The following is a 17,018-nucleotide window of genomic DNA, read 5'->3' as shown; positions in this document are numbered from 1 at the left end:
GAAAAAACCTTTGCAAGTAAATACGCATAGTACCTACATACATGCTTCTTTATTGCCGACGTTGTATATGTATTTAAAATATGTGTAAACAACACGAATGTTTAAAATTAACTCCTTTTTGAAGTCGGTTGAAAAATAGCATATACTTATATTTAACAAGAATATTTCTCATTTATTATGATCGGGACTTAATCAATTAATATTGTTACACTTTTTGTTATTAATTTAATGTATTTTACTATTATCAGGAAAACACAGCGTGTGATCGCACCTTACGTAACATCGAGCTCTGTTAGGGTGCTTCAATTGTGCATGCAATTTAGTTGGATTATTGTCTTGTTAGGTGCCAAAATAATTGATGGAATCCTATTCCGTATGGTGTAGAATTGCTTTATATTCCATATGTCTGTTCTATCGAACATAATTTGAATAGTTGAGTGACAGTATATATTAATCAAATAAAATAAAATCAAATGGAATACTTGCTCTAGGTGTTTATTTACGTACGTAGGTATGTTTACATATACCAGTATATATTACATTAGTACCAAGTTACTATCCTTTTTAGGGATATAGGAAATTTGGCATGCATGACACATAACAACCAATAATAGTATTAGTAAATTATACTACGCTATATTAAATATTATCTATTGTGTAATAACGTGTTTCAATAAGGTGGTGTTTTGATTTTTATAACTTTACATAGTTTACTTTCATTTTTTATTTCTAGTGGTACTTTATTTAAGATTTTTAATGCCATGTAAAAAGGGATTTTATTTAACACTCCTATTCTGTAAGGTGGTAAATTTAAACTATTAACTGTATATTATATCTACTATATATATTTTTAATCCTTCATTTATGGTAATTGGGTCACAATTATATAATGGTATTTTCTTTTTAAATAAGTGATAATGGATGGAATCTCCGTCTGCACTGTGTTACATGCTGTTGGTACGCTTACGTGAGAGATGATAGGCGAGAATGAAAGTACGTCAAGAGACGATTTTAAAAAAAAATTTAACTATGATAATTTCCAGGATAACCCCGTGGAAGTTGACCTGATAATGTGTGCTGATATTATGGAGGTTCTTAATATCCACTATTAACAATATTTTCGCTTATATATAGTACAGTGATAGGCATGCAACTTTGTGCAAATGAGGTCTTGGGTTCGGATTGTTCCCATACTATAATATATCGGCACAATATATTTTTTTAATGGATGATAATGGAATGGTAACCCCGCCTGCACCGCATGGTAACCAGTGAGGGAAGATTGGTAAGGATGAAAAGGTAGGTAGGTCACTTAGCCCATCGTAACGAATTCAACGATAAATTAGTCACGATGGTTTCCAGGGGAAATCGCGTGGAGGTCGACTAACCTCTCCATTACTAACAATACCTTCCCTCCATTATATTATGTTATACACAGGTACCCTTAACCTATGATGACATATCATTTTGGTTTGACATTATTTTTCTGTACGATTTTTCTATATATGGTTTACAGTTTTCCAAATTGTATTGAATAGGAAGATTTCAGCCGCTATACTTCTTCCTTACTCTCATATGTTAGTATATAAATAAAGCATAATGTAGTTTATAACTATTATAACCACGTATAAGTCATGGGAGCCCTTAAACGAACTTATGGCACTTTTAATAATCATTATTATTAAATCAATCATTTATTGAAAGAGTTTAATCCGCAATGGTCGGTCAAAGGGTCCGCATACACGATTACACTTGACAGCTTCATCGGATTATTTCGGCCACGTTGCTATGGCGACGACCCATGTAATCTACTAGAAAATTATTTCATCTATTACATTACATACGAAGTGTCGCTATGACTCAACGCTTTGAAGTTCAATACGTCTTTGATTTCACTTGACAACGAGGGGTACATACTTATGTACTGGGTGTATATATCCTGTATATACCGGGGAAATTATTAACAATAATAGGAAAGTGTGTTTTCAACGCTAAACAAAATACCCTGTCAGGACGACCACCACGCGTTCCTTCTAGGAAACCATCGCGGCTAATACCTAGTAAATTCGCCACGTTGGACTAACAGACATGACTTTGTTCTCATCTGTTATCACTTACTGATACACCATCAATGCACTATATTGATTGCTATTTTGAAATTATTTGAAAAATTTTAAAGTGTTCACTAATTTGTTTTTTGTCAGACAATGTTTAAAGAGAAAAATAAAAATATGTAAATAAATTATTTATATAGATTATTTATAGATCTCTTCCATAAAGGGCGAATGTTAGCGCCAGGTGCGTGATTTTAAATTTTTAATTCAAGTTTTTGTGCATCACGTTTCATTATGATATCCTGGGGATAAAAAAGAATGTTTACATATTGTATTTATTACTCGGTCACCACACGTTATTATATCAATTACACATTATTATATCAATTACATTTAATTTAATTTATATTTTTATTTTAATAGAAAATAATACCTCTTTATACTTTAACGTGTTTAAAGACAAACGCATGAAGCTTTTTAATAAAATGCCTTTTGTTCGCTAAAAAAAATTTAAAACTAGTTTTATTTAAATTACGTCTGGAGCAAAACAAATTGAGTTACCAAGAATGAGCTTCCAATTGGTAGCAAATGGTAACAACATGATAATGTAGTTAAATAGTCGCTTTGCTAGCAAATTATGGCACCAATTCGACTTTAAAATAAAAAAAAAAAAAATAGAGCGTTAAACTTTAGAATTCAATAAAAATTAGTTGGACATCCTGTAATTTTCCGCGAATACCATATTGCGGGAGACGGTAGAAACTTTTAACGATGCGGCGCCGGCGTTGCTTCTGCCTAGTGAACGGTCCCCACTGGCCTTCGGTCTTTTGTACACCAATAATAGTGGCCAATTAAACTCTGCTTATTTGCTTTAACAAGGATAATAATGTACATAAAACCACACAGTAATAATAACGTGGTTTTATATAAATCTCATTTTAATCTAGGATTTTATATTAATGAAAATTATACGTTAATATTATTTATTTTAATATTCTTGATCTGGCCCGGCTTCATACGAATAGATAAAATTTTCAAAAATAATCTGTAGCCTATTCTCAGAGACAATGTAGCATTCTAATTGTGAACGAATTTTTGAAATCGGTTCAGTAGTTTTTGAGTTTATTCGTTACAAACATACAAAAATATAAATCTTTCCTCTTTATAATATTAATATAGATTAAAATAATTGAATATATGTACATAAAAATGTAATATTATTTTTGAGTAACTTGAAAATATACTTGAAGGGAATAGGGAATATTGTATGAAAATATTATCACAAATTTATTATTCTGAAAATGTGTAGCATGGTTTAATATAAAAACAGTTGATGTGATTCTTAATGTTTTATCATATCCATTTATGATGTTACGTAACGTTAACGTTAAGTAACATAATAAATTTAAATAATAATTTTATTAATTTACACGTACGTGTGTGCGTGTGTGAGGTTGACATAGTAGGCATTTCATAATAATATAATTTGTATAAATGTTACTACGCAGAAATTATAATCCAGGTTCCTTAAGTTTAAATATATATAATGTTCATGGGTTTCATTCTTGCATGATACAAACATTTACATTAATGTATTTCATCATCATCATATCTGCTGTTATCTGTTCACTACTGAACATACGGCTTCCCATAGACTGCCATAAGGAACAGTCTTGGGACAGTCTTGCCACCTGAATGTATTTACTCTAATGCAGTTGCATTAAAACAAAGGAAAAATTTACATTTAATTATAGAATTTATATAGTTATCAATTAAATGTTTATTTGTCTGCAGTCCAAGTTGAATTGCGAGGTGTTATACGACGAGCTAGCCTTCGAAGTGAGATGGGCGGTGGCTGGAGACAGCATCGTGCTACAGTTGGTTGCCAAACTTGGTAAGTGATGCCTCCATAGTCTCTTTAATATTGATGTCTGATAATTTATGCCAGGAAGCAATTCTGCTTGCATAGCAGTGTGTATGGTTAGAAAGGTCGTATTGAATGATGTAATGAAACGGTAACCCTATCAGTGTATACTGATAGCGTAGGTGGAGTAACCGTAAAGTAGTTGTGTTTCGGTTTGAAGGGTGGAATATGGCGTGAATTTACTGGGTACAGAGGAATAATACCTGAGTCCTTAGGAATGGCAACGCATGGGAGGTATCATAGACGAAACAGTATATTCTGTTATGTCCATGATACTGCTTATGTCCATAGGCGATGGTTACCACTTTCCATCAGGTAGACCGTCAGCTTGTTTGCCATTCTAAGTTGTATAAAAAAACTAATCATTCCATTACTTTTCTTTTTAGGTTTGAAGAGTCTTTATCTTTTTATAAAATGATACCTAGTCTACACTCAGTATACGCAGGCGGAGTACTAGTGATGAATGATAAACGGTAACAAATTCATCACGAAATAAGTACGATGGTTTCCAGGGAGGATTGTTACTAATAATCCCTTCATACTTTGATATAGAGGCCCTTAGTCTTCAATGCATGTGTGAATGCCATAGATCATGACCACTAGATGAGTCGTAAGGTTGTTTGTCATTCCGAGACACTCACACACATACATACACCAGCAGAGAATGAAGGAGGAAGATGAAGAGAGAACACAGGAATACAGTACTTATACTACTAGACTTAACAGAGGTGTACAAATAAAAAGACTATCTGATTTGTAACTAACTTATTCCCGATACAAAAAAAAAAGATGTATTTGTATCTCTATTGTAGGGCTCATTCGTTACATTCATTATTTTTTGTTAATGATTGTCTTGTAATTACAGAGCGCGTGGGAACTGTGCGTTAGGAAAATGTAGTAGTTATTGACTTCACTAGTTCATAAACGCAATTATCACTCTATTAATTGTTTGTAAATGACTATTGGTTTGAAATAATTTTGTATTATCAACTGTAAAGTACTCGCAGCTATCAATGATATAAATCACTTGATGGGAAGTGATTATAAAGATAAAGATAAAGATTGCGAGCTTATGAATAATATATATATACCTTGAAGAGGCGTACATTATTTTTACACGTCTAAAAAAATTGATTTAAATAAAATATAAAAAAATAATCATTTATGTTACAGAGGATGGCGAGTACATGTCCTTCGGTATCTCAGGAGACCCGAAACGCTCTCAGATGGTCGGCGGTGACGTAGCAGTAGCATGGATCAACATGACAACGTTAAAAGGCAACTCGGTGGACTACTACCTGGATGCAAAAAGCCAATGTGCTGGATCACACGGCGCCTGTCCGGATGAACGGTTTGGAGGGGTACGTATCAGATGATATTTTGTAACCTACATAAGTATTTAAATCCCACTTGTGTTTTACGTACAACAGCTCTAGCTCTAGTTTTCATGGCTGATTTGTTTTGAAGTTCGGTTGAGAACGAGCGATAATAGAATGGCGGGGCGTTGATGAGTAAGGATGATGAGTAAGGATGAAAGCAGGCTAGTTAGCCCATTGTGACGAATTCCACAAGACATAACCAAGATGGTTTCTAGGCGAATTGCGTGGAGGTCGACTTGATGGGATCCTGATACAGACCTGAATGGATAGGTATATTGCTAGTAATGAGGCTATTAGATTCTCATTACAAACAATCTCTTTCTCCCCCGGTTGAATTGAGTTTCTGAACACTAAGCTATTTCGGCGATCGTTGTAGTCATGTCAAATGTTCGTACTGCGACATCAATTACTGGCTTCTTTGGTTATTACTAAACTGTTAATATACTATTTTGAATATGTTACTGTTATGAATATGTTGAATAGTTAAAACATATATTGTTAAGAATTCTTGTTTCACTCGTAATGAGAAGCGCTCAAATTGGATTACTACGTTATTATAATATGGGAATATAAACATTCATTTCATTAAGATTATATATTTAATAAATGTTAAAAATGTGAAAGCAACCTACTTGAGAAGTCTAAAAGATTTCCGTTTCGTTCTGTTTGGTTTTGAGGGTTTTGACATATTGCGTCACATTTTAGCTGCAAATAGGTATTTAGCTGTGAACATAATAGATACAATGGTTTAGAGGACAGTTACTTCATATTGTCTGCACTCATCTGCCGGCGGTTGGTATATATTTTCAAAATAAACAAGAAACTTTTCCAGTGTGCAATGCCACTTTTATATAAAAATATTGCATTCATGAAATATGGTATAGTGGTGGTCCCAAACGTAGCAATATTTTTATGTTCGGAATCGTCCATAAATATGTCTAGGGAAATTTGATTCTAACTGTAGAAATAAGTACAACATGCGCTTCGTTATTATAGAGAAATTATGGGGAAAAGCAAATTAGGTGCCATTATTAATGTTTGTAATATATCGAAATTGTATATTTAGATTAATAACTTTAATGTTCTGATATAAAAAATAATTTTCTGATATAAAAATGGTCTTTATCTAGCAAGTGTAGGTATACTTTTTTAATATCAATTTTTAAACAAAATAACAGACGCACCTGTCTTTACAATTTTGGTTATCAGTCCATGTATATTTCAAACGCAAATTCTTAGAATTAAATTTTTTAATCAGAAAATAAGTAGGTATATTCTTATGTACAAATAGTTATAATATTGAGTCGACTTTGCCATTCTAAGTAGCATAAGAAAAAGAAAAAAAAAGATTATTAAAAGAATTACGTCACGTGTAGTTGGATTACAGTATAAATAATATTATGGTTAAATATTACAAATGTGTCTAACTATTGTTAGACACAACTTAAATTATTCAAATAATGAATATATTAATGATGCTTTTAGTTCATAAAACTAGAAGACTTAGTAAATTCTAACTTTGGTAATATCACGGAGAGACCAGATGCGTGTTGGCAGAGTGGTGGGGAGGGGGTATAATTAAAGTTAGTAAGTGAATGCTAATTAACACTGACACACTCATAAGAACTAAAACTTTGTCTTTAATGATAACAAAGAAACTTTAATATAGTTATAATTTAATTATAATGATTAGACACTCGACAGTTTATTAATTGCCATCTGTTAAGGAATACTATTGTAATATAAAAATCTATTTTGATAATAAAATTATTATTCTTAAAATTATGGTCTCTTTTAAATTCTTAATTATAATCATTCTATTTGATAAAACACAATATTTTTAATTAAATTTTTTTATAAAGCCTATTTATACTGTACTTGTACTAAAATTTTAATCAAATTTTCATAAAATGTAAATAATTGATGAAAAAAATTTTAGTTATTTACGATAATGTGTTGTACTATTATTCAAGAATATAGGGGCGTAGTGTGGTGTTATTCTATCACTATTCCCGTGGGTGTTCTATGAGGCGACTAAGAGAAATTAATGGTTGAGGAAATGGGCATCAGCGTCCTTCTTAAAACATCACTAAAGCTTAATTTCGGTTGTCAACCCGCCTGCCAAGCGGGTCAACTACTAGCAAAACCTTTCTTATGGGGAGGTCTGTGTTCAGCAATGGATAGTTAACGGTCGATATGGTATGGTATAGGGACTTTACAGGAGGCTGCCAGTTGTAATAACTTTGCGCGGCAATTTACAGGCTAGTTTTATCTCTGTCTCTCTCTCTCTCTCTGAACAGATAGTTTCCATCATGAAAATATCAAATTATGTAATGTAGGACCTCCATTAAGTTTCGGTTTTTAAAAAATAACAAACATTATTACAGTAAGCGAAGAAGTAAGGTTTGTTTCCAGATAAATTTTGTCCAATTTAGAGCTATTTTCGTAAAAGAAAATTTATATTATTATTCTCGTATTTTCTTTTTTTAAATTCATAAATGGAATTTTTGCTGATATTATCGAAAAGTACATAGAAATTATAATAGAAAGATCATAATTAAACTACGGATTATCAAATATAACTAGATCAATTGTTTGTTATATTAAGTGTGGATGAACAAAGGGGAATTCAATTGTATTGTAATTTACAGCTGTCTCATACCAAACCAGTTCGTGTAATTGTCTTTTTCTTTTCATTTATCATTGTTTTTCTTACTTCTATAAGAAAATGCTGTTCTTAATATGCTTTAATTGAAATACTTATTAAAATAATCAGGTACAATTGTGCGAGTAGTCAAGTTATTTATATATATTATAGCTTTACTTATAAAATAAGAATATAGTACAAAGGGCGGCCTTAAAGTTGGTAACATTCTTTATTAGTGAACTTGTAGGAAAAATGTGGTGCTTCATTATTAAAATGGGTAAAGATACAAGTGTATACTCGTACACTCAATAAACAATTAGTCGTGTTAAAATATTACAATTATGAATAATTAAACTGAAATTGAATTAATTTGAGTGTTAATACTGAAAACTCAAATTCGTCATGTTACAGCTCATATTTAATTAGTAAAAATTATTTGTTACTTTCTCAAAAATGCGAATGAATTCGATTTCATCTTATATGAAAAGGTACACAATACTTTTTATACACTCAGAAAAAATCCAATTGTTATAAGAAGCCAATGTGGCAAGTAATGAATTTATTGCTGTGTCACTGCTTATGTGGAGTACTATATTATTTATAGTTGACACGCATATCTATTGTTTCCTTTTGGCTTTCCGCTTGCCTTCTCGGCCTTAGTCTTCTAAGTTTTTTTGACTATTATACATATATTTCCAATTTGTGGGCGACAAAGGAAACCAGTAATGGAAATTGGAAATATATGTATAATAGCAAAGGAACTTAGAAGACTAGAGCCGAGAAGGCAAGCTAAAAGGAAACAATAGATATGCGTGTCAATTTCGAATTTGGTAAATAATAATATAGCTATAAATAATATATGTGGCCTGTACTCTACAGCTTATTTATTAACAGTATTTTCCATTACCGGAGAGGTAGTTGGAAATTTAATTGAGTATAAAGTTTTAGGTTTCAGCCAAATTCATCTTTATGACACCTTTAGGGTCCATAAGGCAAGACAGTAAAGCACTATGTCAGATGCTCTTAAATTCTTTTTGGTTGTTGCTATTTTTTACCTGACTACTGAAGAATGTAGGTTTATCTTTTCTATTGTAAAAAAGGGCCAAGGTGATGTAATAGGGTAAAGGTAAAAAGCGATTTCAAAGAATTCCTCAGAATTGGGGCAATTCCTCAGAATTTGTCTAGTATATGAATATCTGACCATTATAATCTGTTATTTTACACTTGGCATGATTAGTAAACAATCTTAACATGTTCATTTATCTTATTTAGTTATTTCAAAAATAACTAAATACTAAATTCTAATTTAGTTATTTTTGTTTTATGCAATTTGAAAATAAAAAATGCTAATATTAATAATGGTGACTTCATTAGTATAAAAAATCCTAGTGTCTATGTATTTACATACATGAAACTTATTTCACACATTTTTTTAATACAGGAAAAGACAAATTCTATTCGTCTACTGAATGCCGCCCTTGTGAATGGATATTCTATAGTGACGTACCAACGTAGTCTCCGTGCAGCCGATGATCTCGATCTCCCAGTGCTGACCAACGCTAGCCAGCCCATCATTTGGGCATTGGGTCCGCTCAACTCGCGCAATGAAGTTTCTTACCACCATCACTATAATAAGGTATGAATACAGAATTTTAGATAATAATGGAATGGTAACATCACTTGTACTACTCGTTTAAGCTGGGGGTACCAGTGAGGGATGTTAGGTGGCGACGAAGTTAGGTTAGTTGACCCATTGTGATAAATACAACAAGAATTAATCACAATGGTTTCCAGGGTCCTGAGTAGTCGTCTCTGTCCGGATTATCCTATTAGAAAGATCATCTACTACGATCTTTTGTTAATTATTGTGGTAATCATAAACTGTAGAGTCCCACTACTAGACGAAAGTCCTCATAACTGCTCTTATCTACCGTCATTTATGAACAAATTCTTATGGAATTTTTCTATCGAATACGTCTGCCACGACTGCCATGATCTTATTTTGGGTTCAATGGAAGTCAGATTTTAGCCTATCGCTTATTATACAAGTCACATGATTTATTCAGTTTTATTTGAGTGTTGCTGTAATGGTATTATCTAGTAATTTTTATTGTTATGGAATTACATAAATATTATTTTTAATTAATAGTATTAGCTCAGAATCCATATATAATTAATAGTATAGATTAGCTCAGAATTCATTTAATAACTATGTCAGAACTAGCTTTTTTTATTTATGTCTCGTTTGCGTAAGAAATTCGGGAATTCTATAGGCAAAGGTTACCACTTTCCATCCGGTGGGATGTCAGCTTGTTTGCCATTCTAAGTTGTATAAAAAAAAATGAATAACCTTCTTTCTGAAAGACTATATCATAATAGGAATTTATTATCAAAATTTAAAAATTCTACTAATCCCTTGTGCTATAATATATGCTCAGTCATAGTCTAAGTGGATATTGGTTTGGGTTTGGGTGTTTTAGTTTATGTCTTCACATGTTCAAATGTAAAATACCTCATAACAAAGTATCCCAGTTGAAAAACTAAGCAAATGATATGATTCAGTGGCATTTATTAATATTTTGTGCACGTTGCTTGATATACATAGGAGGACAAGTTCATAGAGTTTGGTCGGGCGCCTGTATGGAACTGTCCCATGCCTGAAGGAGAGGATGATGAACGACCACCACCTTCTCAGAAACCATCAAGTAGCAAACAAGAGGCAGTGAGTATATCTTTATTTTTGTTGTTTATTACAATTATGTAGAATGTAGACAAGAGAATAACGTTTTTTACGAATGTCTAAATGTAAGTACTTTCAGATTATTTTCACAATGTGTAAATAAAGAAGAGATCTCTGTCAGAGATAAGTCCACCCTTGCTCACAATATTTATAAATGCATTAACATTCATAAGTAAAATGATTGATTTAACTAATTGTGTAATTGCTATAGGTAAAATACACGTAAAATTAAAAGTTGGTAATCTCATTTCTATCGATTTTTTCTCTTTCATTTATTCACAAACGTTTCAATTAATAAAACAAGTGAGATGTCTGAATATTTAGTTTTGTTAACGACATGAATGAGAATGTTAGAAAGCTGCAAATTTGAATTACTACGCAGGTTTATTATGATGTGTAAAGTCACTAGACAATATTCTTTATCTTCAAAACTTGTACACAATGTAATATTTTATATGTGATATTGCTAATGCTATAATGCAAGATGGAATTGACATAAGCTTACGCTCAGAGTCTACGTGTCTATAAAGCTCAATCTCACACGTTGTTGCACTTTTTTTCAGAAACACCGCTAGTAGAACGTTACTTTGTTTATAGGCAATATGGTATGTCTCGTAAAATGAAACCTTTTTAACTGACTTCTAAAAGAAGGAGTTTTCGATTTGGCTGGTTTTTTATGTTAGTTACCTCATACCTCCGTTAGTTATCAACCGATTTGGATTTTTTTTTATTATCCGAAAGGATATACACATTTGTCTAATGGAAATTTTATTCAAATCGGTTCAGTAATTTGGTTTTTAAATCATAATATAAAATACTTTAAAGTTGAAATTGTCGTTCATTTATAGTCTTATTGTTGTGTGTATAGTGATATTTCTATTCATATAATACTTATTTATTTGTTTGTAATTGGTTTTTCAATTAAAACAAATAAAAAATAGTATATTCTTAATATAAAATATCGTTATATTTTAAAAAATATATTTTATTATGACTATATTAGTCAATGACAAATATAAAAAAAATATTATATACTTATATTAAATACGAGACCTATTTGATGATAATTTAAAATGTACGATGATATAAAAAATGCTTCCAACAAGTGAGTCAATACGATATATTGATGAATATTGTTACGGTTTCCATTATGAGAATTAGGTTATTGAACGTAGTTTTTAAAATGGAATTATTCACATAAATGTGGCATGCTTTTCATAAGATACTAATGACTCACATCGACTCCGCACGGGTAAATAAGTACGAGTAGACCTTTAATTTTTTTTTTAAATAATATACAGCCCATTATTATTCTTTGATAAAGTAAAAAGAAGTTTATTCGCTAAAACCGAAAAATTAATATTTACTTTTTATAAGTTAATTTATATTTATGAAACAATATATTTTATATATTAATATGTATAATGTGATATTACAATCTTACACAGACAGCAGTAATAAAACCGAACCCAGTACCTACTCCGAAACCGGTACCTCGTGTACAACCCTGGGACATTCCGGCTATACAGTGCTACGAGCCACCAGATGGCGTTTTCTACGCACAGATGGGTCCCACTGGAGGAAAGCAAGGATACTCTGCTATTACAGGTATGTATAACACTAAAGTAACACTTAATTAACTGATATTATCGAAAAATAAATATAAAAATATTAATCATTGAAATTAAGAATTATTCGTAATAAATACACAGAAAAAATGCGATTAATAAATGTATATAAATAAAATTATTATAATTCACAAATATTACATCCATCTATTTTCATGCTAAATCTCTTGTGTAATTATAAAAGAATTGTCATTTTCATATCTTATGAGGTATCAGTTATACCGTATAAGTTCGTCAAACAAATTGCTCCCATAGAAATTTTATCAAAATCGGTTCAGTAGAATTAAATGCAAAGTAACCGTTTTTTTTTCCACAATGTATTAGTTTATTTGAATTGTAATACATTACATGTTTATCTTTTAGCTCTCTTATTTTAAGACGAATAATGGAGAAATTATCGAAATAAATTCTAATGTAATGTGCAGGTCACGTTGGATGGGGTTTGTCCTGGTACATTAATGGTCTCCTGATTCCCGAGATTAATGTGGTTCGCGGCAAGAAATATACTTTTGTGGTAGAAGGAGGGTCTGATCCCGAGGTGCCTGCTAGGTATCATCCCTTCTACATCACCAACGATCCCGTTGGAGGATATCTTCACAAAAGTGATAAGGAGAAGGAGGTAAGTTTAGGTTATCTAAAGTTAACTAAACTAAACCGCACTACTAAACTTAAGTAAAATAATCGTCTGACATAAACAACGCCCCGAAAACTATAATGGCAGTAGAAAAATGTCGTCTTAAATCGTTGCCTTTCGTTCAAATAAAGACCAATTGCTTTTTCAATTTTATTCCAGGACACTTGTTTATCTTTCAATACAAACAGATGTCATGGTCTTTAAAAATATTTTTTATTTAATTTAATTGACTATCATAATATTAAACTTATAAAGCTATATAAATATTTGCTTTTGTAAAATTTTTATCTTAATTCATTCATAAGTGTAACATTTATTTATTAAAATTTTGCTTATCATCATTATGATGGGAGATAACCAAGTGTTCATGACTAATCCTCATTCTCTGGGTTTATTTGTTTACATAATAAGTATCACTCATTAATAAATAAATAATAATGATAAATAATATAAACTTAATCTGTAATAGAAATTTAATCCTATTTTATCAACAGGGTATTGAAATCTATGCTGGTGTCCGCCGTAGTCGCACTGGGGAACTTCTACCTACAGGCGTCGGCCGTTCTTGCAATTGGAGTCCAGATATTAATGGACCAGAAGCTGATGAGTATCCGAGCTTCGGTGCTTACCAACGCTCCCTAACCCTCGAGTGCGAGCCAGGAAATCCTGGCATTGTTACATGGACACCAGATCGTCGTACTCCTGACACTGTTTACTACCAGGTTAGCACAATTACTGTCATTATTAATAACAGCTTCTTAAAGAATTTCTGTATAATCTTTATATCTTTACGCTTCTTACTATTAGGTGTGAGATATTTAAATGTACGACATTCAAATAAAAAAATGTGCATCTTAAAAAATTTCTATCCGACTGATAATTGCATTAATCAAATATTTTACTACTATTATATTACTTGAATTAAACATGATATTTATGTCTTTATTTGAAGTTTAACCCTACATTGTTCACCTCATCTCATGTAATTATAATAGGGATCTTGCTTTGTATGTATATAATATCCTACCTGTTTTCTGTTTCAGCCTTCCAAGTCTTCTCTGTATCGCATGACATCTCTCGATAAGTTCTCACTGTATATTAGCGACGGTGACAGGTTATTCTTTTAATAGTTTTTTGATGTGATTTTAATAAAATGTTCAATGTTTCAGTGTTTCACTCATCGACATCTTGGTTGGAAAATAAATGTTCTCGATGAATGCGATGCGGCCGAGGCGGAGGAGAGCCGTGTAGTCGAGCAATATGCGGTGCCTGAGGGCGATCTGCAGAGTGAGGAGTCTATACAGGTACATAGCCGCGTCCCACCAGACTCTAACTTTTTAGATCAACGCAAGAAAGTAGAGAAAATAATCAATACGAAAATAAATTATAACGATTTCAGTAGCATTAAAGCTGACGGCGGGCTCTCGGGCGACACCATCAGAACTGAGGTTGTACGGAACCAGCTGTACCCGTCCACAAAGGAGTATGAATTGCCTATATCCAAAGTACAAATAAAAGAAGTGATACAAGCTGTAGAAAGTTTGGAGAGCAAAATGAAGGAAGATATGAGAAAAAATACGTCGTATTCAACACCATCACAGTATCAAGTACATGAAGATGTACACGAGATATTTGTGTCAGAGCTACCTATTAGAGAAGGAGATGAATACATTATAGAGCCTGGTACATCACCTGATAATTATATGTTACCACCAAATCAAAAACCACTCACACTACAGTCGGTTTTACGCCCCACTGGATCTAACCGACCAATGGGAAATATGCGACCACCATTCAGACGACCTGTACCACCAGAAATAAAACTACGTAGGCCTCCGCCTATGTTTCAAAAAGGTAATAATGGATATCCTTTATCATTACCAAATCCACATGGACCTCAGGGAATACAAAAGAAGCCATTGTCACATAAACACTCTAATCATCCTAATGGTCGATTGCCACCAAACATGAATAGGCCACATCAGTCAGCTATACCACCAATGAAGGCTATACCACCATTACACCATTCTAAGGTTGGATTTAGTCAAGGTCCTCCTAAACAAATACCAAAATTACCCAATGTTCCAGTGCAATCTATAATAATGGAAAAACCGGTTTCCAATAATAATTCTCCACAACCAGGTCAAAGTCAAATGCTAAATTTGGGCCAAACCGATATAATAGGAAATCATGTAGTAAAGAGTCAAATCACATTGCCAGGTACTAATGATGCTATTGCACAACATAGCATCCCACAAGTATTTTTGAATAAACCTAGTTCAGGACAAATCATATTGGGCAAACCAATGGATAATCCGTTACCTTTAGATCAACAAATGACCCAAACAAAACATCAAATTATAAGAACGCATCCCACACCTTTGCCTACAGAAATTCTTTTATCTACGACCCACCATACAAGAATAGAGAATGAACCAAAATTACAATTACAAAATGAAATAAAATCTTCAGATTTCATTGGTGAGTCAGTACCTAGTACATCTACTTTAAAGCCTGCTGTAAATACAGGTTTTAAGCCAGATTCAATAGTTATTGAAAGTGGATTTAAACCAATAATTCGAGAGCCATTAATGGCAGCCGAAGACAGAATAACTGATTCAGGTGACGCTAATAATACTAATAGACGAGAAGACACTGATGTAGAAGAGGACTACGATGAAACTCCACAATATATAAATCATGCATATCCAAGTGAAAAACAAACTGAGTCTTTTGAACCAATGTTTATACCATCACCACCAGATCATTTATTATCCACAAATGATAGAACAAAGGAAATTTTTCCCAGTAACCACGCAAAAGAAGATAGACCACATCCGGTATATGTCAAATCAGAAGAACAGTTAAATGCGTTATTTAGTAAAAAGAACTTAGAAAGAGAAGTACCTTCTGATATGGTAATGGAATCAGACAGAATAAGTCCCTATTATTTACCACCTGACCCTAAAGTGCAAAAAGAACAGTCTCAAAAATTAACAACTAAAGATGAACAAATGAATTATTATACTACGTATGATGGAAAGAATATCACTAAATCTTCGGTTTCGACTGTGCCAGAAATAAAAACTACAACAAAATTATTTTCTGCTAAAATTCCCGCTAATCCAGAATTACTTTTAAAAACTCCTCAATATGGACCATTTATCGGTGAACTTCCACCGTTAGTATCTAGAACACCCGCTATTGGAGAGTTAACTAAAGACCAATTGCCAGATAATGACGATTCACGAACGACGCATTTGAAATTAGTTAATGCTTTTCAAGATTCTGAAGATATAGATGAGATTTTAAGTGCAAAAGCCAGTAAAAACTATGATATAAAACAAGAAGAAAAATTAAAAAATAATGAGGAAAATAATGAGTCAGACGAGGAATATGAAGAGGATGAGGAGGAAGAGGAAGAAGATACAAATACTAGAGATAAAAGAGACACAAAGACTACACAATTTGAGAGAGGCGAGGTTCAAGAACAAATACACACAAACGGGCACAGCGTAGTTGGTAGTCAGGTGGATTTTGAATTGCAACAATCGACCAAATCGGCAAGTACGTTATTATCATGTACGCCACATTTGACCTTACTAACTTTATGTCTGAAATTATTCTGAATGTACCTAAACTATACTTATTTATTTATTGGTTAAATTATTTAAGCCTTGCCATGATCGCATTTTGTGTCAAACAACGTATGGGTTGTAGGCTGTGGGACTAGCTAGGCTCTCGTCTCCTATTCTATCGGTAGTGTAGGCGTCTATATCTCAACCACCTGTTACCACTTTGTTACGCGCATAATGCAATTCAATACTCCGTTAGTTGTAAGGATTTTTGTAAATATTTTTATTTCTAATCAATAAATTAGTTTTTACGTTTATTTTGTTAGTTTTATTGATTTCCTTTTAAGATCCTATTTAAAGTCAAATATTAAACATTGGAGTTAAAAGAAGTACGATAATTGAATAAATATTCTAATGTTATAAATAAGAACTGCAGC

At 32.3% G+C, this 17,018-nt stretch overlaps 1 protein-coding gene across 3 annotated transcripts in view; it reads left to right on the top strand.

Annotated features, from left to right (window-relative positions):
* The window catches only part of LOC113514470 (protein Skeletor, isoforms B/C), an 84,526-nt gene extending 67,628 nt beyond the window's left edge, over window positions 1-16,898 (top strand). The window contains exons 7-15 of one of the 3 annotated variants that reach the window (XM_052893207.1): window positions 3,849-3,948; window positions 5,152-5,339; window positions 9,446-9,640; window positions 10,610-10,726; window positions 12,193-12,352; window positions 12,798-12,991; window positions 13,501-13,728; window positions 14,176-14,310; window positions 14,406-14,543. In XM_052893207.1, coding sequence (XP_052749167.1) covers window positions 3,849-3,948; window positions 5,152-5,339; window positions 9,446-9,640; window positions 10,610-10,726; window positions 12,193-12,352; window positions 12,798-12,991; window positions 13,501-13,728; window positions 14,176-14,310; window positions 14,406-14,408 — 1,320 coding nt within the window. In that variant the 3' untranslated portion in view covers window positions 14,409-14,543. Of the gene's footprint in view, window positions 1-3,848; window positions 3,949-5,151; window positions 5,340-9,445; window positions 9,641-10,609; window positions 10,727-12,192; window positions 12,353-12,797; window positions 12,992-13,500; window positions 13,729-14,175 lie in introns of all 3 variants that reach the window. The other 2 variants (XM_052893206.1, XM_052893205.1) reach the window with 2 other exon arrangements.
* Window positions 16,899-17,018: the final 120 nt, after the last annotated feature.

Source organism: Galleria mellonella, unplaced genomic scaffold (assembly GCF_026898425.1).
Source record: "Galleria mellonella isolate WM207_F2 unplaced genomic scaffold, CSIRO_AGI_GalMel_v1 utg172, whole genome shotgun sequence".
NCBI lineage: Eukaryota > Metazoa > Arthropoda > Insecta > Lepidoptera > Pyralidae > Galleria > Galleria mellonella.
Note: the sequence above shows the minus strand (reverse complement) of the source record. Positions and strands in the feature narration are given on the sequence as shown.